The 26758-nt window shown below is 60.5% G+C and overlaps 3 protein-coding genes across 9 annotated transcripts; 1 reads left to right on the top strand and 2 right to left on the bottom strand.

Moving 5' to 3' along the window:
- Positions 1 to 21: 21 nt before the first annotated feature.
- Positions 22 to 15031, bottom strand: ADCK5 (aarF domain containing kinase 5). Of its 2 annotated transcripts, XM_079796174.1 has the most exons (16): positions 14719 to 15031; positions 5907 to 6013; positions 5065 to 5214; positions 4119 to 4294; positions 2420 to 2495; positions 2090 to 2290; positions 1872 to 2012; positions 1679 to 1792; positions 1460 to 1591; positions 1305 to 1388; positions 1092 to 1173; positions 938 to 1016; positions 766 to 857; positions 440 to 692; positions 249 to 365; positions 22 to 160 (listed from the first exon to the last, which is right to left on the bottom strand). In XM_079796174.1, exons 1-16 carry the CDS (start codon positions 15017 to 15019, stop codon positions 55 to 57), a joined length of 2211 nt encoding a protein of 736 aa, XP_079652300.1. In that variant the 5' UTR covers positions 15020 to 15031; the 3' UTR covers positions 22 to 54. The 2 variants fall into 2 exon arrangements, with proteins under 2 accessions (XP_079652300.1, XP_079652301.1); XM_079796175.1 differs by lacking the exon at positions 4119 to 4294 and having other exon boundaries at positions 14719 to 14802.
- A 5849-nt stretch (positions 15032 to 20880) lies between these two features.
- SLC52A2 (solute carrier family 52 member 2) lies at positions 20881 to 23329 on the bottom strand. Of its 5 annotated transcripts, none has more exons than XM_079796182.1 (6): positions 23196 to 23329; positions 22645 to 22862; positions 21979 to 22550; positions 21674 to 21847; positions 21455 to 21578; positions 20881 to 21308 (listed from the first exon to the last, which is right to left on the bottom strand). In XM_079796182.1, exons 2-6 carry the CDS (start codon positions 22772 to 22774, stop codon positions 21160 to 21162), a joined length of 1149 nt encoding a protein of 382 aa, XP_079652308.1. In that variant the 5' UTR covers positions 22775 to 22862; positions 23196 to 23329; the 3' UTR covers positions 20881 to 21159. The 5 variants fall into 5 exon arrangements, with proteins under 5 accessions (XP_079652308.1, XP_079652307.1, XP_079652306.1 ...); XM_079796181.1 differs by having other exon boundaries at positions 20881 to 21353; XM_079796180.1 differs by having other exon boundaries at positions 21674 to 22550.
- Positions 23330 to 23653: 324 nt separating this feature from the next.
- FBXL6 (F-box and leucine rich repeat protein 6) lies at positions 23654 to 26641 on the top strand. Of its 2 annotated transcripts, XM_079796177.1 has the most exons (9): positions 23654 to 24071; positions 24318 to 24476; positions 24621 to 24684; positions 24986 to 25117; positions 25192 to 25299; positions 25387 to 25500; positions 25569 to 25800; positions 25887 to 26133; positions 26419 to 26641. In XM_079796177.1, exons 1-9 carry the CDS (start codon positions 23662 to 23664, stop codon positions 26567 to 26569), a joined length of 1617 nt encoding a protein of 538 aa, XP_079652303.1. In that variant the 5' UTR covers positions 23654 to 23661; the 3' UTR covers positions 26570 to 26641. The 2 variants fall into 2 exon arrangements, with proteins under 2 accessions (XP_079652303.1, XP_079652302.1); XM_079796176.1 differs by having other exon boundaries at positions 25887 to 26641.
- The last annotated feature ends 117 nt before the right edge of the window (positions 26642 to 26758 follow it).

Here is a 26758-nt window from a genome sequence, read left to right on the forward strand (position 1 = left end):
CCAGTGTCCCGGGTCGGGGGCGTCTACATCTCCGTCCTGGCCTCCTCTAGGGCCCTAGGTGGCCAGGTACTCATAGAGCCCCTCGTTCCTGGGCATGAGGTCCAGGCGCACCAGCACTCGAATCAGGAGGACTGTCAGCCGCATGGACAGGGTCTCCAGCCTGGGGGCAGAGGAGAGGAGGGCTCGCAGTCAGTGGGGAGCAGGCCCTGGCCTCCCATGTGCCCGCTGGGCCCCAACTGCCCACTCACCTCAGGGCCACTTCAAACTTGAACGTCTCCCAGATGACCCTGATGTGGCGTAGGAGGCTGGTGCCATAGACACTCGTGTGCGCTGAGCCTGCCAGGCGGCTCCAGCCCTTGACGGCACTGCCAGAGACATGGTCAGCCCAGGCCAGCTCTCCCCTGCCCCCACCCCCACCGGGCTCCCTGCCAGCACCCACCTCTTGGCCATGAGGAAGTAGCGATCGACGGGGGCGCCAAGGGAAGTGTTGATGGCGCGGACAGTATTGATGTTTCGCAGCACGAGCAGCATGGGCCGCGGCAGGGCCTTGAGCACGGCCATGATGTCCTCGAAGTGCTCCCGCGCCATGGCCTGCATGTAGGCCGCCTCCTCTCGGCTCAGCAGGTGTGAGCGCCACAGCTGCCCCAGGCGCACGGGCCTCTGCATGAGCACCTCCGAGAACAGGAAGTAGTCTGGGGGCGGGCCCAGTCAAGCTGCGTGCCCGCATGCCCCTGTGCTCGTGCGCACACACGCCCCCTGCCTCACCTTGCACCCCAAGTGCTGCCGCGTGTGTCTTCATGGAGCTGTCGTCTCGCAGGATGATGGCCCGCCACAGCTGGCACAGGGCCGACCGGTCCCTGCGGGGCCCAGAGTGAGCCCAGCCCAGCAGGACAGGCAGGCCAGGCTCAGGCCTGCACCCCCTTTCCCCCACACTTACTTCTCATCCAGGAACTGGTAGAGCCCGTGGTCCAGCAGCACCAGCTCTGCCTTCCCGTCCGGGCCTTTCCGCACCAGCACTAAGGACAGGGCACACGCTCATGCTCGCTGGCCCCGGCCCTGACCCCAGCCCTGCCCACTGGGGCGCTTCCTACCGTTGCCAGGGTGGGGGTCCGAGTGGATGAAGCCCGTGTAGAAGATCTGCTCAGCGAAAGTCTTGATGAGCTTCTCTGCTATCTGGGGAGGGCCAGGGCCAGGGCACATGAGGCACCCCCTCATGTGACTCCCTGCACGCACGGCACACCCGTGTCCCCACTGTGCACGTGACAGGCACACCCTCCCCCACTCCGCACCCGGCACGCACTCACATCCTGCACGGCCAGTCCCATGGACTTGATGGCCTCCACATCGTTGACCTTGCAGCCCTCACAGAACTCGGCTGTCAGCACGCGCTGGGAGAGAGCGAGAGGCTGAGCTCAGCAGGCTGTGCATCCCTGCCCCACCCAGCGGGCGCCCAGCCCACCTTGCTGGACATGTCCCAGAACACCCGGGGGACCACGACGTAGTGGAAGTGCTTCAGGTCCTGTGCACAGCGCTCAGCGTTCCGGGCCTCATTCTCAAAGTCCAGCTCCTGGGCCAGGATCCCCTTCAGGTCCTGGGGCCACATGGGCAGGCAGGTCAGGGCCAGGGCCAGGGCAGCGCAGCCCAGCAGAGGGTGCCGCTCCTGCCTGCGGGTAGTTACCTGGAGGACCCAGCTGAAGCCAAAGCTGGGGTGCATGAACTCCACCAGCCTGAGCAGGAGCTCCAGGGTGTAGATGTCCCCGTCGAAGCGGTCCCGCAGGTCAATGTACTGCACCTGCACGGGCAAGGCACTGCACCTGCTGCCACCCAAGCCTGCTGCTGCCTCCCCAACCACCGCCAGCGGGGGCCTGTACCTTCACGGCCACGACGGTGCCATCGTGCAGCCGGGCACGGTGGACCTGGGCCAGGCTGGCAGCAGCAATGGGCTGGTAGTCAAACTCCTGGAAGATCTTGTGGGGTAGGGCGTGGAAGTCTTCAAGGAACAACTCGTCCACCTGGTGGAGAGGGTTCTTAGGGCAGCGTGGAGGCCACGCCAAGCCCCGTCCAGCCTCTGCTCCAGGGTGGGGCTCACCTCCCGGAAGCCACGCGTGAGGGCCCTGTCCTCCAGCACGCGCAGTGTCCGGATGTACTCGGGGGGCAGCAGGTGGTTGAAGGAGCACAGCCCCTGGCCCAGCTTCACGTAGAGGCCCCCATTGTAGATGGCCCCGGACACCAGGGCGTCGGCCGCCCGCTGATGACACGCAGACATCACCTCCAAGTACTCCGGGCTGTTCTGACCATAGGCATGGAGGGGGGATGGGGGCAGGCAGGCACCTCCTCAGTCCTCCCAACACCCAGCTCCTCCAGAATCCCACCCAAAGCAGAGACGGGCCCAGCCGTCACAAAGGACGCACGGACAGACCTCTTCCACCCCTCGCAGGATGACGTTCGTGCACCACCAGTAGTCCGCGGAGATCTGCAGGCCGACCCTCAAGGACCTGCCGGCACAGGCTCCCTCAGCCCCCGCAGGCGCAGTCTTGGGCCCCCCTCCACCCGCCCCTCGGGGCCCAGGGCCAGAGGAGGCTCGCCCCAGCCTCTGTGCTCTCAGCGTCCATCCCAGCTCCTGGTCTGCAGAACAGACCACCTGCACCCACTCCACCCTTCAGCCCCTGAGCAATGCTGCCCGGGGCCCAGGACCCATGGGAGTGACAGCTGGGTGGGGGTCTGTATTCTTTTAGAGCACACTCGTTCTAAAGGAAAACCCACCCAGGACTGGGCACACTTGCAATGGCCGGCTGGCCAGCTCCCATGTGAACACACCCTTGCCCCAGGCCCTCACACTCTCCCAGGCAGGGCCCGTGGACAGGAGCCCCCAGGGAGTCGATTCCCAGATGGGGATCCCCACTGCTCTCCTGCCAAGGCGACAGCCCAGTGCAACCCCAGGCCCAGGCCCAGGCCCCTTCTGGTGCCTCCGGATCTGTCCAGGGCCCTGTCTCTGAAGAACTGACTACAGAAGAGGTCTGGCCACAGCCCCTATTCGACACCCATGGAATTTCTTGAGTGACAGCAACATCTCTGACTCAGGGTGGCCCTGACGGTTTATAATGAAGGGCTTGATGACTGGAAAGACCCTATGATTAGAGTTATGGGGCTCTGAGCCAAGTGGTAGCCCAGTGGGGAGGGGCTGGCGTCTTGAATTCAGTCACGAGGCTACTGACATGCTCAGTGGTGCCCAGGGCACTCCACATGGACGGGCACATCAGTGCCAGCTGGGAACAGGTCCGAGGACCCCGAGTTGTGATCTGAGACCTCCCAGGCCCGACCCTGTGCATTCCTCTCTTAACTGGTCCTGCTCAGTGCCCTCTGTAACAGCACCCCAGTCCTCAGCACAGCATGTCCTGAGTTCTGGGAGTCGCCCTGAGGACTGTTAACACTGCGGAGGCTGTGGTCCCCCACAATGGTGGCCCCAGAAGTAGCAGCTGGTGTCAGAGTCGTGGGCAGATGGGGGGGGGTTGGAGGACTGTGCCCTGACCCCAGTTTAGCCATGTGAGCCCAGGAGACACTGGGGGGGACTCCAGAATGGAAGACCCAAGACCGGGACTCTAGACCGACCCTGGTGCTGAAAGGGCTGCTCCTGGGGCATGTGGTGACAGGGAAGGTCATAAGGGAGCAGCTTCCTGGTTGTGCTTATGAAGGAGAAAGTCCTTGTTTAGGAAACACTCGAGCTTTCAGGGACAATGAGGCATGTTGACAACTTGCTTGCAAAGTTTCCAGCAAAAAGTTCTTTTGTGTTACTCTTGCAACTTTTCTGCACATTTGAAATTGTGACAAAAGGGGGGGGCGGAGACTGTAAAAAGATCCTAAAGCAAACCTCCCACCCCCACCCCAGTCTTTGTGCACCGGGCACCTGTGACGCACTCTGACCTCGGCCTCCGGCCACAGAACAAGCATCGGTGAGTCATGGTCAGACTCAGCCCCTCCCCGCGACCTGTGTCCTTCCCTGGGCTCCTGCACCCATGCTGCCCGCTGCCCAGGACCTGCTGTACGTCCTCTGTCTCCAGAGGTCCTGTGGTCACCCAGCACCCGCCACGACGCCCCATCAGGCCTGCCTGTCCTGGCACCTGTAAGGCTCGGCGCAGACGGGGATAATCGTCTGGCTCCCTCCCTCCAATCCCAGCTCAGCCTCTGACAGTGGCGATGGGATGTGCTCCCGGGAGGGGTGTCCGTACACGCAGAGCAGCCACACGAGGCAGGCAAGACAAGCCCAGGCCAGCCAAGGGGGCATTTCAGCACCAAGCTGCACAGGGACAGAAGAAAAGGCAGATCCAACTCCATGCTCGGTCATCAACCTCGAGGCTTGCACAACAGAGGTCCCCGCCAGGAACCAGCCCAGGAGGGCAACTGGGAATTCCGGGCAAACCTGTCAACTGCCCACCAGGGAGAAGTAATGGGCTTGCTTCAACTTGGAGGCGGAGTGAGCAGGCGGTCAGCCATTTGGCATCTCCGGCCTCGAGTAAATCTCAATGAAGCCTCTGGCTAGGTGCCTGAAGGCCTCCGTGGCCTCCTCCTTCCTTCCGGGGGAATCGGCCTGGGCCCGAGAGGCAGCAGGTGCTCACAGCTAGCAATCGGACACCTGCCCCAGCAGCACCCTTAACTAGGGTCTCACGAGAGCCCTTTCCACAGGCAATCTTGTACACAGTGCATTTGGGCAAACGAAGGTTTTACTCAGTGCCAAGAGCTGGTTCTTAGGCCTTTGAGGCTGAGGAATTCCTGGGTCGGACCAGGAGCAGGAGTGCTGACCCGAGGGGCTCCTCTGGGAGGTCAGCCCTGCCCCCGAGGGTCAAAGAGCCTGAGGAGCAGACAGCACCATGTCCACTCCAGTGCCCTGGGGTGGGGTGAGACCTCTGGGTGCCAACTCTTGGCAGGGAAGGCACCATTCCCCTCCCTACCCCCCACCAGTCAGGGCTGATCTGGAGGGTCTGTGGAGGCGTGTCCAGTGTGACTGCACTAGGCCCATGAGGGCGGGGCTGTGCAGAGAGAAGGAAGGGCCACGCCACCCAGCCCTACCTGCCAAAGCGCGCGACACCGTCCACCATGAGCCGCATCCTCCTCCTCTCCTGCGACTCTGCGGTGAGGTAGCGGACGCCCAGGAGCAGCGGCAGCCCCACGGCCGTGGAGGTGAGCACCTTCTTCCATAGGGGCTGGGGTCCCAGGGGCCTGGAGGGACAAAAGGCACAGCTGGCTGCTTCCCGTCTAAACCCCATCCCTGCCTGGCCTGGGTTGTGCAGGTGAGGTTGGTCTCAGATGCTCTCTGACCACAGTGTCCAAGTCACCTCACCTGAGCCCACAGCACCCCAGATGCTAGGCTCCAAGGGGGCCAGTGGATGGAGAAAGTGGATCGTTGACTACATGGAAAGCCACTCACGAGACCAGGACCACTTACCCTATAGTCACCCCACCATGCACCTCGCCAATGGCCCACTGGACTGCAAGCGCCAGGATGGCAAGGCGTGCAGGTAGCACACACTGAACATGGGGAGAGGTCAAGGCAAGGACCACAGTGGGACCAGCACCCTCTCAAAGTCTTGCCTGCACCCCGCCCAACTCACTCTGCCCACCCTGCAGAGGCGGCCACATGCCCTGGCTCCAGTCTCGACCCTCGTGCCCCCGTGTCTTGTTCTGGCTCCACTACAGCAGCCCCTCCCACTTCCTGTCTGAGCCTCAGCTCTGGCTGCCCTCTGCTCATCATGCTGTGAAGGGGTCCTGCCCTGGAGCCCCAGTCCCAGGTCCGCCCACCACACCAGGAGCAAACCCAGCCCGTCTTGTGCGTGGAGGGTGCACAGAGAAGATCCAGCCACAGGCCCAGAAGAGGCCACCCATCCTGCCTGGAGAGGCTGCCGAGAACTCACCACTGAACAGGCGGGACCCTGAGGCTTCTCCTGAGGAGGGCGGCGGGGCCGGGCCAGCGCTGCGGCCTTCCCTGCAGAGCAGTGCAGTGCAAGTGGCAACGTGGTGACTGCAAAGCGAACAAGAGCACAGGGTCAGATGGGGCGCCACACGATGGGCCCTGGGACCCAGCACTTAGTCCTTCCTGCTGCTGAGACCACGGCCCAAGCCTGAGGGAGGCATTCCGCAGGAAGTGCCAGCAACGCTAACCACACAATCAGAAAGACTGGACACGGGGAGACGGGCCTTGCTTAGGTCATTGTTCTGAAAGTAGAGAAGGCACCAGGAACTCCTGTTAGGCAAAGTGGAGGCGCCAGCAGGACAGGCAGAGAAGCTAAGTTCCCAGGAGGCTCTGACTTGAATTACAAGTCTTACCAGTTCCTCAACTACAAATGTTCCAACTGCAAATTCTCAGTTTCTAGGGGGAAAAACGCTGTGTATAGTAAGTCATAGCCCACAGCACAGATGTTAGATTATCACTGTGTGCCTGGCCGGCATGGCTCAGTGGTTGAGCGTTGACCTATGAACCAGGAGGTCATGGTTCGATTCCTGGTCAGGGCACGTGCCCGGGTTGGGGGCTTGATCCCCAGTGTGGGCTGTGAAGGAGGCAGCTGATCAGTGATTCTCTCTCATCATTGATGTTTCTATCTCTCCCTTCCTCTCTGAAATTAATAAAAATAAATATTTTTAAAAAGATATCACTGTGAACTCTGGGCCATATAAGGAACTGACTTTCCAATCACTTTCTGGCCAAAGCATGCAGCCCTGAATACAATTTCAAGGACAGCAAAACAAAGCAAAAGTCAAAGGGAGATGTCCATGACCTATTGTCCCGCGAGGAGGACGGTGCTGTCAAACCTCTGCCCAGCAAGGCCACACACAGCGAGGCCAGAGCGGACGGGCGTTCTGCACCCTGCTGCCCTCTGGCCTGCAACCTGACCCGGCCACATGACGGCACACGCCGTGCCGCACAGAAGAGCAGGCCCAGAGAACATATCCGTGCGCACACGGTCGTCGGTTTTCAGAACATCAGTCAATGCCTGCAGAATGGCTGGGTCCAGGATGGGGTCCCAACCACCTCCTACTGGGCATCCAATGGGGGTTTGTGACAAGCACACGTGCCAGGAGGGTCAGCCCCACCTGCCCATACCATGCCTGTCCCTAATCCAACTCTGCCCAGGCCCCGCCCAGGCCCTCCTGTGTCCCCCACCTGACTGGTATCTTCTGTAACTCACATCCACCCGCCACCCAACTCTGCCAGGAAGACCAGCCTGACAGTGGGCCCTGCGTGTGACCAGGGCCGTGGGGACAGCACTGGGTGCCAGGGAGGGAGGGACCCTGTAGCCTGGCAGCGAGGGGACATCCACACGGACGCTGTGGGTTTTCTAGGCAGAGGACACGGCGTCAGTGAAGGCCCGAAGCCAGGAGAGGACAGGGTGTTTCTGAGGAGACCGGCCTGTGTGGGTGGAAAACGCATGTGCCCAGAGGTGAAGAGGGGGCCGCCCAAAGAGGGAAGGGTAGGGGCAAGAGCCGGAGATAGGCGGGCGTCCCAAGGCCCTCGCCAAGGTTTTCCCCAGGGAGGGGGCGCTGTGCTGGGGACATCAGCCTTGGGGAAGGCAGGGGCAGGTGTCCACTCAGAAGGGCTGAAGCCCAAGTCAGAGCAGTGGCCGGGGAGGGGCTGCTGGGAGGAGGAGCCCAGTGTCCTGGGCAAGTGTGAGGAGCCAGGAGTGCAGCCACCACAAGCCCACAGCCCACGAGCAACAACCGACAGCAGCCACGGCTGCAGCCGCCAGGCTCCACTCATTACCAGCGACCCTGAGAAACCCCGACAAGCAGACGCGAGGGGGCTCCTCTCAGCAGCTGCTGGCCTCCGCAGAGAGTCCTCAGGGCCCATGCGTTGGTACTGGTGCTGGGCACAGTCATTTACCAAGCCTCTCCACTTCTGTAAATATTTCCAGTTCTTTATAACAAGACGTTAAATAGAAGGTTATTGGGAAATGTGGAGGACTGCTGTAGTCAGGAGGTTAGAGAAACGGAACACCAGGTGCAAAGCAGGAACCCCGGCCTCGACCTGGGAGAACCCCACCCCAGACGACCTGAGTGGGCACAGACTTGCAGGCCCACCTTGATGGGGCAATTTTCACAAGGTAAAGGTTTGCACCAAGTCTGTCGGCCCCATTTTCTAACAGGCTCATGTGATGGTCAGCATTTCTTAGCAATAATATGCTTCAATTAAGGTATGTATGTTCTTTTTTTTTAAAATATATTTTATTGATTTTTTTACAGAGAGGAAGGGAGAGGGATAGAGAGCCAGAAACATCAATCAGCTGCCTCCTGCACACCTCCTACCAGGGATGTGCCCACAACCAAGGTACATGCCCTTGACCGGAATCGAACCTGGGACCTTTCAGTCCGCAGGCCGATGCTCCATCCACTGAGCCAAACCGGCTAGGGCTGTATGTTCTTTTTTGAGACACAATATTCCCGCACACTCACTCAATAGGCTATATGCACCAAGAAACAAAAAGCCCACAGACTTGCCTTACTGGGACATTGGCGTTACTGCAGGGTCTCCAAGGTCTGCCTGAGCTCTTAGCATGTGGGGCATGATAGTTTCCATGGTGACGGGAGCATATGTCCTTGTTCAGGGAGGGCACAGTGAAGGCTAGAGCAGCGGTTCCCAGCCTTGTTCTGGCCACGCCCCCCTCAGCGTCTCTAACATCCTGACGCCCTCCCTATGGCGTATAATTCTTATTATTCCAAGAGTGAGCTCCTGTTCACGAGGAGGAAGCCTAAGAGGCCAAAGTTTAACTTGGTCTAAACAAGCTTCCCAAGAACATGGCATCCATGAAAGAAAAAAATAAAAGAACGAAAGGACAGCTGAAGTACTGAGGAAGAAATCACTAAGAAACTGTTAAAGAGCTGAAACTGGTTTGGCTCAGTGGATAGAGCGTCAGCCTGCAGACTGAAGGGTCCCGGGTTCGATTCTGGTCAAGGGCATGTACCTTGGTTGTGGGCACATCCCCAGTAGGGGGTGTGTGGGAGGCAGCTGATCGATGTTTCTCTCTCATCGATGTTTCTAGCTCTCTCTCCCTCACCCTTCCTCTCTGTAAAAAATCAATAAGATATGTTTAAAAAAATATATTTAAAAAAAGAAAAAGAAAAAAAAAGAAACTGTTAAAGAAATAATAAGTGATATGAAAAAATAGGAAATAAAGTTTCAAAACATGTAATAGAGAACTGAAATGCATCAATATGTCACAATATATATTTATATACTGTATATGAGGCCCCTAGAACCACAAGAAATGCAAAAAATTCATTTAATTCATTCTCGATTGCCCCCTTTAAAAATCAAATTACCCCCCTGTTGGGAACCACTGGTCTAGAGCAGCAGTTGCCAACCTTTCGGACCCTGCAGACCTGTTGGTCCACGGACCACCAGTTGGCAACGGCTGGTCTAGAGGGTATGGTCAGAATGTCTGTGTCTTACTATCAAATGATCCAATGACAACAAAACATACGTTTTCAAAGAGAAGCAGAAACAACTGGGGCAGGACGTTAGCAGTGGGCAGGCCGAGGTGGTGGGCTGTCGGCTGGTACCTGTATGTCTATGTTTTCATGATAGAAGGCTCCAAGCATCTGCTGTCCTGCTGGATGTCTCAGCCGGGAAGGTGACGTTTCAGAGCCAGGCAAGGGGTCCTCGCCTGGACGATTCTGTGCTAGGACATCGGGCACTGTCTGCAGACAGCTGTCACAATCGGGGGAAGGGGTGCTCCTGGCATCGAGCAGGCGGAGACCGGGCCAGGACAGCCGCCCAGGCTGAGCAGCGGGGGGCAGGCTCTGGATCTAGACATCAGGGGCTAGAACTGGAATCCAGGCACCGGCACTTACCAGCCACGCTTCCCTCTCTGTGCCTCACGTTCCCTGTCTATGAAGCGGGACCACCGCACTAGCAAAGCACAGATCAAGTGAACGCTCAGAGCACAGGAAGGCAGAGGTGCATGCTGCGCTCCCTTGGAGTCAATGAGTCGCTATGCTCTCCCAGGCTTCCTCCTCACTGTGCCCAGCCACCTGCTGTCCCCAGGCCCTCCCCTCCTCTCAACAACCCTGTGCACCCCACCTGACACAGCAGCGCACACGTGCTGGGCGGGAGTGAACTATCTGTTAGCACAGCTTCCCACAGCTTCTCCCAAAGGAAAAGAAGGGCTTATTTTGCCAAGAAAAGAAGAGAGACTATTCCCAGTACATGGAGAGCTTGGCGAGAGGTTAGTTTACAGGATGTAGAGAGTGGAAGGGCGGCAAGGTGGGGGTCTGCTGTAAGCCCCATGGGGTTCACCATGGCAGACCAAGAAGGAAACTTGCCAAAGCTGACCAACTACACTCATTCTGAGAAGTCAACGTTCAGAGCAAAGGTCCACAGGTTATCCTAGCAACGGGCCAACAATCGGAGAAGCAGAGCCAAGGGCCTGGTTCAGAGGTTGTGTGTGCAGCACCCCAAGCCTCAGCACAGGAGCCCCAATACCACGCCCAAACCCAGCATCACCCAACCCCCCAGGTGCCCCTGTGACGGCTGAGCATGTGGCTGCAGGTGCTCTGGGCACCTCTGACTCAGCTGGCAGAAGCCTGCAGGGGAGGAGCGCTCCCCCAGAGGCTGGCCTTCAAGTCCTTGCCCTGAAGAAGCCCCGCCCACCAGTGGGAGGGCACATCCCCTAAGAAGTGTATGCAGCCCCCGCCAGGCACAGGCTGGTGGCCACTCAGGCTTCCTGGTAACCCCGGGAGACGGCACCGGGCATGCACATGGCTCCTGACTCACAGCAGCCTTGTGAGGATGGGGTGTCGTGAGTGGGGAAGGGTCCCCGAGTGCTGAGCCCCAGGATGGAGGAACAGGCTGGTCTGCAGCCTCGAACCACCACCTGGTGCCGGGGCTTCTGCCCTCCTGACACCTTTCCTCTCTGAATGGGTAACAGTGTCCACCTTGCAAGGCTGGAGAGGTGAGAGGTGGTGGAAATAAAGCTCCTCACTCAGGGCCTGACACCTAACAGATGCTCAGCAAAAGGAAAGCGTTCGCTGAAGGGGCCCCGGCCCAGCCGACACCATCCTGGTCCCACACTGGCCCTCCCTGAGGCCCTCGAGAGCAGAGGGTCCTGACAGCCAGCGGGAGCACAGTGCCCCCAGGGCATTCATATGCAAGGGTTCGGTGAGACAATGTCAAGTTACCTAACTCACAAATAACCTTAAACTGTTCTTAATGTCACCCCATAAGTTCAATAAAAACTTTTTTTAAAGATTTTTTTTCTGTTCTAACATAAATTATCAATCAATTGATAAAACCTATAGGATTGGCCCTGAATGGGCAGCTCAGTTGGTTCGAGTGTCGTCCCGATACACCAAAGTTGCGGTTTCGATGCCCAGTCAGGGCACATTGTCGGAGCGACCTCAGTTGACAAAGTCCTGAGGGGGCAGGTTTCACAAAGTGGCCTGCCTGTTCCCAAGTTAGTCATACATCCTGCCCCCCTCTTAGGCTTAGAGACCCCTAAGCACAATAGTTAGTAATCACACATTCAGCCCCCTACAGCTTAGTTAACCTTTAAGCACAGTTAATGTATAAGCGTAATTACCCTTCAGCAAGAAGCATGGCTAGACTATATGATGGTAAGGAATTTAGGTGGAGTCAGAGGTGTGTGCATAGGTATAGCCGTTAGGATCTTAGCCAAGATAAGGAGCTTTGTGTAAAGGTCAGTAGGAAACCTTAAACAAAGGGGTATAATCACGCTTACCACATTATAGGAATGATGTAATGTATGGAATGTAACTGACCCTGTATAAAAGTGTGGAGAAAAATAAACTCAGGATGGCAAGCGGAAAGTGCTTCCATCCTCCTGATCCCATCCTGTTCTCTGTCTGTCATTTCTCATCCTCACCCCCTTGCAGGTACTGTTCGAATGATGCCGGCAGGCTCCGGCAGCACATACAAGAATTAACCAGTAAATGCAAAATTTAGTAGTACAATGAATAGATAGATGTTTCTGTTTTCTCCCCCTCCCCTTCCACTCTCTTAAAAAAAATTGATGGAAAAGAAATCCTCAGGTGAAGAGTAACAACCACCCCACATGCTGTTCCTTTACAGAGAAGAACGCTGCGTCGCGGTCATTTTACTAGCAGAGCGGAGCATGAGCCTGGCTGCGCCCCAGCCTCCTGACGACCGTCACTGCTGTCAAAGACCAGAGAGGAAGCTGAGGACCAGCGCCCACAGCCCCTGAGCCACGACAACCCGGTGCCAGGTGCATGTGGATAGACCTCCTGGTGGGCGCTCTGGCTGCATCCTGTCCTCACCAACTCACATCCCAGCAAGGCCTCCTCCCTCACGCCCCTGTGACAAAGATCCCCCTGGGAGACCCTGTCCTCTGGGCTGCTGTCCTGCCAGCAATACCCTTCAGTCCACCCTGATTCACCCCCACCCCTGCACCTGGTCCATCCCTCCTCTACGGTCCCTGTCACACAGGAGTGACTGTCAGCTTAGCCCCTGTGCCCCAGAAGGCTGCGCAGGGCCCACCTCTCAGTCAGGTCTGTACTTCTGAGGTCCAGCATGTGCTCGGCTAGATAAAGCAGGAACTCCACGGGTGTTGAACTGAGATCAACAGTGATATAAGCACAGAACGAGCCAGAACCCACGTGGCCCCGTCGAGGACACTGGCTGAGCAGCAGGTGGAAGGACAGTCTAGCACGAGGCGAGCAGCCCTACAGCAGCCTGGCCACAGACAGGACTCCAAGATGAGACGACTCCACAGCACCCACAGGTGCCTGCCTGGGGGGGGGATGCCCAGTGCTCCCCAAACTATTCCCATTACACAAGAGACATCCCCGAAGCCCAAAGGGGTCATGTGGCTGTAAATGTGGGGCAGAGCCTGCAGCTAAACCGTCCAGGGTCCAGGCCAGGGTAGCTTCCAGCACATCACACATAACCTGAGCCACACCCAGGGCCTGAGCACCAGAGGCATCTGGACACAGGTGCAGAGAGGGCTCTGGGTCCCAGGAAATCCTCCCACATGCCAGCACCTTCTTGCCAAGACGAACGCACACTTGTCCCTGCACCCTTCCCACTCCCTAAGCCTCCAGTGTGGACAAGAGGAGATGGGCTTCCCTCGAATGTGCGCACAGTGTGTCTGCAGAAATCCAGGGCTCATCAGAACTTAGCTAACAGTGTACAAAGCAGCAAACAAGATCTCTGAGCAGTAACATGCAAATGGATAATGGGTAAGTGTGTGTCCTTTAGTGCAGGACAAAGAACGTGTGTGGTCACGCACCCAGCACCAGCTGAGCTGCTTGCTTTCCTAGCACCGTGAAGATTAGACAGCCGGTTAGAAGGAAGGCGAGACGTCACTGCAGACGAGCTGCCCAGGGCAGTAAGAAGCCACCACCGAGTCTCATGGTGATGCTGTACAGAAACCTGCACAGCCCTGGCTGGTGTGGCTCAGTGGATAGAGCGTCGGCCTGCGGAATGAAGGGTCCCGGGTTCGATTCCGGTCAAGGGCACATGCCCGGGTTGTGGGCTTGATCCCCAGTGTGGGGCATGGGGGAGGCAGCCGATCCATGATTCTCTCTCATCACTGATGTTTCTCTCCCTCTCCCTTCCTCTCTGAAGTCAACAAAAATATATTAGAAACAACAAAGAAACCTGCACAGCCCTGGAAGGACCCCTGACGTTTAATGACAGGTCAGCAGCCCGAACTCTCGCCAGGAGGGGCGACCACACAGACATGTCCTCCGGGTGAGCCTGGGAGTCTGGGCCCAGGGGAGGGGCCCGGAGGACCACCTCACCCCTGAGGTCCCCCTCCCTTCACTGGCTGTGAGCAGCTCCACTCAGGGGCTAACGCCTGCCCCTCGCCCTGGCCTGGGGCACTCACTGGCCTGATGAGTGAGAGGCTGACTCCATCTTCCGAGCCCCCGTACTGGAGCTGCTCCCTGCCAGCCACGGGCGCATGGCGGGAATGTCTCCACCTACCAGGCCAGGTTTGCAAGAAAAAGGCAAGCTCCACAGAAAACCGACCTTTAGGAGAGACAGGCCAGACCCCCGGAGGGAGCGGTGACAACGGCGCGAACTGTGGAGAAGCCGCGGACGGGAGGCCGCCACCAGGCCCCAGCTGCCGGGTCAGGGTCAACGCGAGGAGGGGGCAGGCCGCCCAGGGCCAGACGGTGCAGGAAGGACCGAGGGCGGGAGGCTCGAGTGGGAGCCGGGCAGGTGCCAGCGCAGCGTGGCCGGTGGGTCGGGGACCAGAGGGAAGGGAGACGGCGAGGGCTCGCAGCCTGGGTGCCGGCCTGAGAGCGAGGGGTCTAAGGGACGCACACGGGCGGGCCGGTGTCCACAGCCCCGAAGCCGGGGCGGCCGGCCAGCAGCTGCCGTGGGAAAGGGCGTCTGTCCGGGGAGGTGTCCGTGGGGTGAGAGCGAGGCTCCCGTGAGGAAGGCTCCCGGGTGTGCGGGGCACACTCTGCCGGGCGCTCCTGAGGGGCACCGGCACCTCCGCAAGGGCCTGGGGGCCGGGGGGGGCCGGGGGGGGGCCGGGGGGCGCCGGGGGGCAGGGCACCTGAGGCTGTGAGGGACCCTGAAGAGCGCTGAGGGCGGGCGGGGCGGCCCGGGGGACAGGCTCCCTGACAGGCCCGGACGCCCCGGCTGTGGGGTGCGCAGGGACTCGGGTCTCGGGGCCCTGAGGGGCCCGCACGGGTGCCCGGCGGCGGCGGGGAAAGGGGCGCCGAGCCACGCCGGCGAGGACTCACCGGTCTCCACATGTTCCGGCCGCCGCTCCGCTCCGCTCCGCTCCCGCTCGGCGCTGGCTCGCGTCGCCCCGCCCAGCAGCCTCTGCGGGGGAGGCGCACTGCGCACGCGCGCCCGGTGGCGGTGGGCGGGGCCTGAAGCCACGCCCCGACGTGCCCGCGTCCGCGGTGGCGCAGCGCCCCCTGCCGGCCCCCGAGGCCCAGCGTTAGGGCTCAGGCTACCGACGCGCGGCCGGGCTGCATCGGGGCCGCTCCCACAGGCACGCCCCGTCCTCCCCCCACCCGCCCTGGGGCCTCCTCGCATCCCGTCCAGCCCTCACGAAGGGGACGGGACCTGGGACCTGCGGGCTCAACGCTTCTGGGCCGGGGGGTGGGGCGGGTCTCGGCCAGAACTCGGTTTCCTCGCCGCGGAACGAGGCCGTAGCCCCCGAACTAATGGGGCTCCGTGTTCCGTGCAACGCCAACGTCCATTTGGATCGAGGCCGGTGATTCTCATACCAGCGGTGCCGGGACTCCCGTGAAAGGTGAGCAGGGGGGCCGGGCCCGCGGAGAATGCGTGCTTCTCCCTCAGATAGGTCCTCCCAGCCCCGCCCCGCCTTCTGCTTCGCGCTCACCCAGCCAGACAGGTCCCCCACTCGCCCTCCACTGCCGGCTTCTGACTCAAGCGGCCCTGCAGCCCGGACCTCGGATTCCCCTGGTCTGGAATGTCTGGAATCCTCCTGTCGCCTGGCCACCTGCCTTGTCCCCAGCCCCCCTCGTGTCTCCCACTCCACACCACGGCTTACTAGGAGTACCGGTTAATAATGCGGGTTTTTTTCAATGGATGGAGTTACACATATGTTGATATATATGCGATGTGATATGTATGCTATTTTGTTGTATTGCTCCTTCAGATGACCACTTGTTCCTATCGATGGCACACGCGCTTTCTGAGCAGCACTTCAAGACGTAGGAAGAAGTGGAAAATTGGGTCTCTGAATGGTGTGCCTCAAAACAAGAAAAGTTCTATTGGGACGGTATCCACAAGTTACCTGACAGATGGTAGGAGGCCTCCTCCTCGAGGCTTGCAGCTCTGCCATCAGCCTGTCCCCTCCCACACCACAGGGTCAGCCGGCTCCCCTGGGCCCAGGTCAGCCGAGTCTCTGCACTCACACCCAGGCCTCTCCTGCGGCCTCTGCCCCGAATCGCCTGGCTCCCATGCCCTCCGGAGCACCAACACCCTGGCCGAGTGCAGACAGCATCCTCAAAGGCTTTGCCCACCTTGCCAGGACGGGAACTTGGCATCTCGCCTTCACCCTGTGTCCTGGTGTCCAGGCCCAGTCCTGACCAAGTGGATCTGAAGCCCCTCCCACGAGGCTCGTGGAATGTTCCCAGTTGCACTGTTCCGCCTCCCCTCCTAAGACCCTTAATGCTTGTGAAACAGACCAGGAAATAGTGTAGGTGGGCGGGGCAGGAGGCCTCAGAAGTACCCGCTGGGCCTCTGAGAACTGACACCAGCAAGGCAGGCCTGAGCATGACTGTGCGCTGCCCGGGTGAGAGAGAGAGAGAGAGAGAGAGAGAGGGAGAGAGAGAGAGAGACACACACACACACACACACACACACACACGCCTGGAAGCCTGGGCCCTCCCCTGTCCTGGGCTGGGAATTGGGGGCAGCAGGAGGCCTTCCCCGCCCACTCTTGGGAAAAAGGACAGCAGTTTCCCACCCCAGCCAAACAAAGGCATGAACTCCGTCCTGTTTCTACATCAAAGGACCCTGGTACTGGACTGCTCCTGGCCCAGGCTGTGGCCGCCCTCTGCATGGCAGGGCACAGGCCCCTCCACTGAATGGGGGCACCCCACCCTTGGTGGTGCTGTGTGGAGTCAGTTTTCCCAAAATTGGACTGCTGAGCCTAGGGGCAGCCCATTCCACTCAAACTCCAGACTTCTGGGTCGGTCCCCCAATCCCAAGCCCATCTTCTGAATCTCCCAGCACCCCCTGTTCCCAGGCTCTCGAGTCTCCCAAAACTGCTGTTAAAGAAAAAAAAAAAAAGAGGGACCTGGCCTGTTTGATTCAGTGGTTAAAGCGTAGGCCCGAGGACTGAAGGGTCTCGGGTTTGATTTCCAGTCAAAGGCATGTACCTTGGTTGTGGGTTCGCTGGCTGCCACAGGTCAGGGCGTGTGGGGGAGGCAACCAGTCAATGTGTCTCTCACACTGATGTTTCTCTCTCTCTCCCCTCCTCCTCCCTCCCACTCTCTCTAAAAATCAATGGAAAAGAATATCCTCAGATGAGGATTTAAACACAATTCACCATAGCTAAGATTTGGAAACAGCCTAAGTGCCCATTAGATGAGTGGATTAGAAAACTATGGCACATCTACACAATGGAATACTCCGCTGCTGTAAAAAAAGAAAGACCTCTTACCATTCGCAACAGCATGGATGGACTTGGAGAGCATTATGCTAAGCGAAAGAAGCCAGTCAGAGAAAGAGAAATATCACATGATCTCACTCATTTGTGGAATATAATGAACAACGTAAACTGATGAACAAAAATAGAACCAGAGACATAGAAGTATTGAACAGACTGTCAAACTTCAGAGGGAAGTCGGGGGAGAAGGGGAGTAAGACATCAACCAAAGGACTTGTATGCATGCATATAAGCAGAACCAATGGACACAGACACGAGGGGGGCGAGGGCATGTGCTGGGGGGGGGGGGTGGTGGCTGGGGAGAGGTCAATGGGGGGGGGGAGGAGACATATGTAATACTTTAAACAATAAAGAATTTTTAAAAATTGCTCCAAAATAAATAAAAAGGAAAAAGAAGAAGTGTGTATTAAGCATGACTCGCGCACAGATATAAAATGGGTGATGTGTCCACATTCTAAGCTCCAGAATCTGTCCTGTGACTTTACTTGGAAATAGGGTCATTACTGATGTAATTAAGGTTCTCCATGAGACCAGCCTGGATGCGGATGGGCCCTGAACCCAATGACTGGTGTTCTGAGGCGGAGAAGGAGGTCGGAGACACAGAGGAAAAGCCCCTGTAAAGACAGGGAGAGCCCTGGCTGATGTGACTCAGTGGACAGAGCGTCAGCTGCCGACTGAAGGGTCCCGGGTTCGATTTCCATCAGAAACATCATTGATGTTTCTCTCTCTTTAAAAAAAAAAAAAAAAAAAAAGACAGGCAGAGATGGCAGTGATGTGGCCAACAGCCAAGAAATGTCAATAATTGCTGGCAGCCACAGGAACCGGAAATGGGCCTGGACCCTGCTCCCCGCGAGCCTCAGGAGGAACTAGCCTTGCCGCCACTTTAATTCCTGACCTCCAGCCTCTGGCTCTGTGGCAACATGAGCCGTGGCCATTGTAAGCCACCAAGTCTCTGGTGATTTGTTCCAGCAGCAGCTCAGAAACTAAGTGTTCCTAACATAAGGCGACAGGAGATTGGACTTTGGGTGGTGGGCACGCAGTGCAATAGACAGAGCTTGTAACACAGAAACCCACACCTGGAACCTGTATGATCATCCCGACCAACTTAATAAATATTTTGTTAAAAACTAATACAGTGTGCCCAAGGTTTAAGTCACTAACTAATGAGAGAACCAGGAATGTGGTTACAAGTTCAAGAGAAGTTCAGAACCACAGATTTATTCGGAGTGAAGGAAGGCGGAAATTAATTTTAAAAAGATGGAGACTTGTTCTTTCCACAGGGAAAAAACAAAGCACATTTGAATCTCCCCTGGACCAAATTTATTTGCATGTGTATAAAAGGAAGGGTGCCCAGTGGTGGCGAGTCAACCTATGAACCAGGAAGTCACAGTTTGATTCCCTGTCAGGGCACAGGTTGCGGGCTCGATCCCCAGTTGGATCTGGGTCCGTCCCCCTATCAATGATTCTCTCTCATCACTGATGTTTCTGTCTCTCTCTCCCTCTCCTTTCCTCTCTGAAATCAACAAAATATATATATTCTTTTTTTAAAAGGAAGGGTTTCGCCCTGGTCAGTGTTGCTCAGTGGATACAGCATTGGCAGCACGCCTGTGGGACTCCTGTGCTGAAGGAAGGCCCCACCTTCAGTCAGGCACCCGGGGCCCTGTCCCGGGACTCAGCAGTCCCAGCTGCGGCGGCCACGCCGGGAAAGGAGGTGCCCGTCCAGGCCCCGGCTGCTTGGTCTGGTTCTGAGGAACGGACGGGCCTGCTCCTGGTGGTGGGAAGGACAGCAGTGGCCCTGGTGGCTCAGGCTCCGCTGTCACCCAGGGGGCTGCCCTCAGGGTCTCCTTCTAATGCCCCAGCCCCAGGCCTGAGAGGCTTTGGGCAGAGCGGGGAGCTTCAGAGCAGCTGACACCTGCTGTCCAGCTGGAGGTCTGTGTTCCAGGGCGGGCACTGGGGCAGGGCCCAGCTCTGAAGTTCCTGGCACGGGGGCTGCCCTGCCTTCCTGGCCGCGGGCCTTGGCTCTGGGCAGCCACGAGAGGGACGGGCAGGTCGATGGCTCTCAGGACTTGGCCCTACAGCATCTTCCTCCCCTTGGTATTTTGGCCCCTGTCCTGTTTCCTATGGGCACTGACCACTGACCGGAAGGCCCTGCAGACTTCAAAGGGCAGGGGCTTCCTCACCCCCACCTCCAGCTCCAGGGAAGCAGGAGAGGGTGTGGTGGTGCGAGGCCATGCCCCCACCCGCCCGCCCGCGTCCTCCTCCCTCTGTCTTCACTCACCACCACCAAAGCCCCCGCCTCCCAAAGGCCAGCAGCCAGGCAAGTGCCCCTGCTCCACACCGGCAGGCTGGGGCCTGGCCTCCTGCCCTTAGGGCTGGGCTGTGTCTGAGCCACTTGGAAACTCCCGGTGCCGGTGCAGGATGGAACTCTAGACCAGAGGCTCCACAGTCCAGGCATGGGGCCCCTCCCTCCCACAGGGAATGCCCTCATGCTCAGCTGGTCCTGCCAAGGCGGGTGGTGGGTGAAGGGGATGAGGGAGGAGGCAGATGAGGCCCTCAGAGGCCCCACACAGGCTGAGTCAAGGGGCTGGGCAGCAGGGACGGAGCTGTATCTCCCAGCACCCACTTTCCGCTCCTAGTGGCTGCAGGTGCTCCCTGCAGAGGTGGGCTCTCGTCTGCCCCCCCCCCCCCCCCCGAGCCCCCCGCCGCAGCCCCATCAGCACACCCTCCGTCCTGGCTCAGGCGCTCACTCCAGCCTTGTGGGAGAACCGCCTAGTCCTGGACAGACTGAGGCTGGTACAGAGATCCCACTCCCTGCAGGTGCTGGTTCCGGTTCCCAGGCAGTGCGCTGCTCAGGAAGGAGGCGATGCCGGTCTGCCTGAATACTAAAGGGTTGGGGGCCTTTGATCACAGGAGCCAGAAACTGGAAGCTGGTGGCTTGGGGGAGGGGTCAATGCTCTTGAGCAAAAAGATCCTGACTGGCTGGAACCTTAAACCAAGGCCTCTTGCCGAAACCGGTTTGGCTCAGTGAATAGAGCATCGGCCTGCGGACTCAAAGGTCCCAGGTTCGATTCCGGTCAAGGGCATGTGCCTTGGTTGCGGGCACATCCCCAGTAGGGGGTATGCAAGAGGCAGCTGATCGATGTTTCTCTCTCATTGATGTTTCTAACTCTCTATCCCTCTCTCTTCCTCTCTGTAAAAAATCAATAAAATTTAAAAAAAAAAAAAAAAACACAAAAAAACAAGGCCTCTTCTAAGTCCTACACACTGAGCCCCTCCTGTGCCTGGACCTTGCAACAAAGCCCTGGCGTCACATCCCCCAGAGCAGCAGTGAGTGGGCCGCGCCCAGGTCACAAAGCAGGGACAGCCCTTCCTGTCCATTGTGCCTGGCTGGCTCGGCCACCACAGGCCTGCAGGTGCTTGTGGAGCAGCAGCCCAGCTGGGAAGAGGCCCCACCATGGAGCTTCGGTCCCGGGCAGGCTGACACTGGTGGACACCACGCTGCCTGGATGGGTCCTTGGCCTCGATTCCAGGACCTGGAAGCTGGCCTTTGCCCTCCCTCTGGGCAGTTCTCAGGGGGCCGGGGGAGTCCAAGAAGCAAGGTGTCAGGGGCAGGAGTCCTGGCTCAGAGGCCATAACCCCAGGAACATGAGAACAGCGTGGGGGTGGCGGGCACCTAGGAACAGCCAGACCATGACTGTGGCTGGGGAAGTCTGTCTGCACAGGAAAAGGTGCTCCTGAGGTTAACAAGTCTGACTCACAGAAAAAAAATGCTTTACTGTGCAAACCCCACACAGGGCCCAGGCCCAAGCCCCGTCCACAGCGCCAGTCGGGACCTGACATGGGCCTGCTCTGTGGTCCAGCCCGGCCTGAGGTGCCAGGCTCTCCTGTGGAGTGTGCAGGTGTCCATGTTCATGCCTGGCGTGGGGAGGGCCTCCTGGACAGTGGGCATCAGGCACAGTGGCAGCCCCCGCCTGAGCACAGGTGGCACGGAGTGAGAGGCCCACCTGCCCAGCTTCAGGGCCCACACAGGTCCTCACAGTCCTTCCCGCTGCGGAACACGTGGTACACGCTGGTAGGAGGGAACATGGCGACAGCACCAAGCAGGGAGCCCACCTGGATGGCCACACCAACGGCCAGCAATGCCGGCCGGCCGCCCCCATGCAGCAGGGAGCCGGCAGCCACCTTCACATATGAGAACAGCCCCAGACACAGCACCCAGGACAGCACCTGGGTGAGACACAGCAGCGGGCTGAGCATAAGATGCCTCTGGCTGCGGGGTAAACCTCCCCCTGCCACCCTCTTTGCTCCAGTGTCCCCAGTGTGCTTACCACAAGGACCATCCCTGCAGTAGTGCCCACGAGGGGGGGGCAGGGGCTCAGGATGGCCAGCACCATCAGGTAGGCCCCGAAGAGCAGGCCCAGCAGAGAGAAACCGCCCAGCCCTGCCAGAGACCTGCCAGGGGTAAGCAGAAAGTCAGGGCTGCCTGCTCCTGGCCGGGGTCCCCACCCCTAAGTTCCCACCCCAGCGGCTTAAGGCCCCTTGTGCACCTGCACAGCACGCCCATGGCCAGGAAGCAGGCGAGGGGGTTGGCGGCACTGCCCAGCACCGCGGCCAGGTGGTAGGCCAGGCGCCCATAGGGCAAGCAGGAGAAGCTCTGCACAGCTGGCAACACGCCATTGGTCAGTGCATTGGTGACGGCCAGCAGGCCCAGCAGGCAGGCACTGCGGGCAGAGAGCAGTCGATGGGCCTCAGGGTCTCGGCCGGGCGTGGTGCCTGCCACCTGGAAAGGTGGCTCCTGCAGTGGGGAGGCCTCTCCCTCCGCCTCCTCCTCCTCCACTCCCGGGGCTCCCACCCGACGGCCAGGCCCCAGGCCTCCCGTGGGCACGGACGGTGGTAACGGCAACAGCAGCAGAAGACCCTGGAAGGCGGCAGCCGAAGTGACCAGAAGGGCAGCCAGTGTCCAGAAGAAGGTGCTGGCAGAAAAACGCTCCGGGAAGTAGTGGGGAGGCCCAGGGGTGCCGTTGGTGGGAGCTGGGGGGCACTGGAGGCGGCCCACCCCCTGCGCGAGGGCCAGCACGCAGGGCAGCAGGGCACTCAGGCCCTGACCCAGGAAGAAGGACCGCAGAAAGGGAGGCGGCAGGTGGCTCAGGAAGGGCAGGAAAGTGACATTGGAGGCACAGCAGGCCAGCGCCAGCACCAAGGCCAGCGTCAGGAAGGCCACGGAGTGATCCTGCCCGGCCACTGGGGCCACCTGCTGCCACAGGGGGGCCAGCAGGGCAGTGCCCACCACACTCAGTGCCTGCACCACCTGGATGGGGGCCCGCTCGCCCTTGCCTGGGGCCAGTCGTCTCCACAGCGTCACCACCAGCAGCCCCAGGTTCCCCAGCGCCACCAGCACAGAGAGGTAGGAGGGGAGGCTCCAACCTGCAGGGAAGGGAGGGGGCCCCATCAGAGGCAAAGCAGCTGCAGCCCGCCTCCCCGCCGGCCTGGCCCGCTTTTGCCTGCAACTCTCACTCACCCTCGGGGAGGTCTTTCACCACCACTGGCAGCTCCACCCAGATCCCGTTAACGGCAGCCCAGGAGCCCATGCCGAAGAGGGCTACCAACAGGTGGGTCAGCACCAGGCGGGCCAGTGGGGGCGCTGCCATTAGCCAAGGCGGGCCCCCCTCAGGACAGGGCACACCTCGGTCCGAAGAAAGCGCTTCCGCTCTTCTAGAAACTGAAGACCTTTTCTAGCTTGAAGGAAACAGACGCAAATGCGGGATCACAAGGAAGAGACGCAGGAGTCAGAAGAGGGTCAGACGGCCAAGACCGGGAAAGGTGGAGGGTGCCCGGGGGAGGGGAGGGGGGGGAGGAGGGTCCAAAGTAGATCAAGTAGCACCTGCCTCTGGGGTCAGGACCCCGACACAGCAAGGCTGGCAGGTGGGGCAGCGGGAAGCCCGGCCCCAGGTGCCACGGAGGCCCCGCTAGAGGATGATCAAGAGGGAGCTGAGGCGGGTCTGAGTTGCCAGACGACCACCCCCCAGAACAGACGTGGGGACAAGGGCACCGCTCAGGCGCCACGCTTACCTTCGCAGCTTAGCGCCCACCTGGGAGTGCCGAGCGTTCGCGAGGCCCCAGCGGCTGAGCCCAGTGGGGCTCTGAGGGGTGTGGCCGCGGCGGGCCCCGCCTCCTGCGTCAGGGGGGCGGCGGACAGCAGCCCGGGCGTCCGGGTCCCCGCGCCTCCCGGTCCAGCGCCCGAACGATCCCCGACTCGGTGGCCGGCCTCCCGCCACGCGGCCTGCAGCCCAGGGTCGTGGTTCCAGCCCAGGGCCGTTGGGGTCGGGGATGTGGCCGGGACTGAGCGGAGACTCCACCTCCCCGGCCCGGACACGGTTAAATCCCGCAATGCCTATCCACCGGAAGCCCCGCCCCGGAAGTAGGTACTGAGTCGTTGGAGAGATGACAAGTCCCACCCTCCGGACACGCCCCTTCCGCTGTGGAGTTCCGCGGCTTCCGCTCCACTGGATCCGTCCCTGGAGCGCAGCGAGTACCCATGGCTCCCGGGGGTGCCCGGCGGGTCCGGAGTGCCCGGCGCCGAGTGCGGGGCGCGCCACCGGCCGGGGAGCGGGCCCGCTCGGCCGAGGACTGGTGGTGGGACCGGCTGGCGCCGAGCGGCTCCGGGTTCCACCTGCTGCAGGCCGACAGCATGCTGCTCGTGCTGCCCGGCGCGGGGCCCGCTCGCGCTCGCGTACACCGCCGCGCCGCCCGCCGCGCCCAGCCGCTGCCGCCCCCCGGGGCCCGCGCCGCGGGGGCCAAGGCCAGGCACAGACCCGCACCCACAACCGCGCCCGCGCCGCCGCAAGGGCCCGACCCCGGCTGGGGCGACCGCATCCCTTTGGAAATCCTGCTGCAGATTTTCGGGCTGCTGGTGGCGGCCGACGGGCCCATGCCCTTCCTCGGCAGGTACCTGGGGCCCTTCGAGCGCGGCGGACCTGTTGCCACCGAGTGGGGGGCAGAGGCGGGGGCAGAAGCCGCGCGCCTCTGAACGTACACACTTGTGCCCGAGAGGCTGGTCTCTCCTGGGGTCCATTTAGAGCCTCACGAGCCTGACTTTGACGGAAGTGTCCGCGGCGTGGTAAGAGCTGCGGCAGCCGGTGCGATGGCATCGGCCACGAGAGGCGCGGCCCTTCAGCAGAGGGTTTCTTCCAGGGCCGCACGCGTGTGCCGCCGCTGGCACGAGGCCGCCTCCCAGCCCGCTCTCTGGCACACCGTGACCCTGTCGCCCCCGCTGGCTGGCCGATCCACCAAAGGCGGCGCCAAGGCCGAGAAGAAGCTCCTTGCTTCCCTGGAGTGGCTTATGCCCAATCGGTGGGGCATCCCCTTTTCCTCACCCCCTTTCTGTACCCGTGTTGTGTGGGAAGCCCCAGGCCCCTTCCTGTTTCCCTGCACCAAGGTGATGGGCGGGGAGGCAGCGTGGGAACATTTGCAGCTCAGCCGCTGCTGTCTCCCCAGGTTCTCGCAGCTCCAGAGGCTGACCCTCATCCACTGGAAGTCCCAGGTACATCCCGTGTTAAAGGTGAGTGCTGGAGGCTGCCCTGCACGCCAGCTGTGAAACTCTGGGGTTGCCCATCACTTCCAGAGAGTGGGCCAGGCACCATGGGGTCCAACCCTGGCCCATGGGGATGCCTGCCTGCTTCTCCTTCCCTTTTGTCTCCTCCAGCAGGGAGGTGTCAGAAGTAGGAGCCCCCAGCTGGGCCTGGCATGGGAAGAAAGGAGGTCATAGCCGAGGCAGCAGAGTGGTACCAGTCACTGGTTTCTTTCTCTTGCTGACCGTGGCCTGCCCTCCCCCAATCCCGCCACGTCTCTGTCTTCTGCAGCTGGTCAGTGAATCCTGTCCTCGGCTCACCTTCCTCAAGCTTTCCGATTGCCACGGTGTGACCTCTGACACTCTGGTCATGCTGGCCAGAGCCTGCCCCCAGCTCCACAGCCTGGACATTCAGCACTCCATGGTGAGCCCTGTGTCCCCAGGGGCCCCGAAGAAGCCCAAGCCACGGTGACAGGTGCCCCTGTGCTGGGTCCTCAGGTGGAGTCCACGGCTGTGGTGAACTTCTTGGAGGAGGTGGGGCCTCGAATGCGCAAGCTGTGGCTGACCTACGGCTCCCAGACCACTGCCATCTTGGCTGCCCTGCTGGTAGGTTGGCGACAGGCAGGAGCCGAGTTGGTGCCGAGCCAGGGACTGCCAGGCCACTGACCCCCTGGTCACCCCCCACCTCTGCAGGGCAGCTGCTGCCCCCAGCTCCAGCTCCTGGAGGTGAGCACAGGCATTCACCGGAACAACACTCCCCTCCAGCTGCCCGTGGAGGCCCTGCAGAGAGGCTGCCCCCAGCTGCAGGTACCTGACGCCCCACCTCTCCCGCCTGGCACGCCCCTCCCCACCTGCAGCCTGGGCCTTGCTCCCAGGTGCTGCGGCTGCTGAACCTGATATGGCTGCCCAAACCTGCGGGGCGAGCGGCGACTCCTGGCCCAGGCTTCCCCCGCCTCGAGGAGCTCTGCCTCGCCGGCTCCACCTGCAACTTTGTGAGCAACGAGGCTCTGAGCCGCCTGCTCCGAGGTTCCCCTGGCCTGCGCCTGCTGGACCTTCGAGGCTGCGCCCGGGTCACACCCGTCGGCCTGCATGACCTGCCGTGTCAGGGTCAGCGCCCCTGGGTGGCGGCAGGGCAGGTGTGATGTGGGGCCCTTGCCCACCCCACAGCTCATGCCCGCCCCTCTCGCCCGCAGAGCTGGAGCAGCTGTACCTGGGCCTGTATGGCATGTCAGACCGGCTGACGCTCGCCAAGGAGGGCAGCCCCCTGTTGACCCATAAGTGGTGCCACACTCTGCGGGAGCTGGACTTGAGTGGCCAGGGCTTCAGTGAGAAGGACTTGGAGCAGGCCCTAGCCGCCTTCTCCGGCACCCCCGGGGGCTCACTCCCAGCCCTGTGCTCCCTTAACCTCAGGGGCACCCGGGTCACACCAAGCACAGTCAGGTCAGCACCCCCTCCCCCGTCCCTTGGAGCCAGGATGGCGTGCCTCCTGTCCTGCCTGGCTTGCCAGTTCCAGGGTCTGAAAGGGGAGCATATACTGGCAAAGGCCCCACTTGGAGTCGGGCTTGGGGACACCAAGGGAACTGGCACTGGGCCTCGGTGGCTTGGGTGGCAGAGCCAGCTGTGGCACATGGGCAGAGAGGGCTCCCCGGCCTGGCCCAGCTGGCAGGGCCTGGGTCTCCTGGGAGCCAGTGACTCGATGCCCCATGGCCCACCTTGCTCCCACAGCTCTGTGATCAGCAGCTGCCCAGGCCTGCTGTACCTCAACCTGGAGTCCTGCCGCTGTCTTCCCCGGGGCCTGAAGCGGGCCTACCGCGGCCCAGAGGAGGTCCAGTGGTGCCTGGAGCAGCTGCTCACCTGCCCCCCCTCCCCCAGCTAGGCCGCCTGGCCCTGCACCCTTTTCCAGTTTTGGATGTTGGAGCATTTTGTTAAATAAACATTTTAAGAACTGTGTGGCCTTTGGTTTGGGGTGGGGGGGTCAGGGCTTATACCTGAGGGAACCACTTGAGGCTAGAGCTGGCCAGGAGTCTGTTTTGTGTTTCTTTTTTTGGCGGGGGGTCCCTCAGGA

This window comes from Cnephaeus nilssonii, assembly GCF_951640355.1.
Source record: "Cnephaeus nilssonii genome assembly, chromosome: 18".
Taxonomy (NCBI): domain Eukaryota; kingdom Metazoa; phylum Chordata; class Mammalia; order Chiroptera; family Vespertilionidae; genus Cnephaeus; species Cnephaeus nilssonii.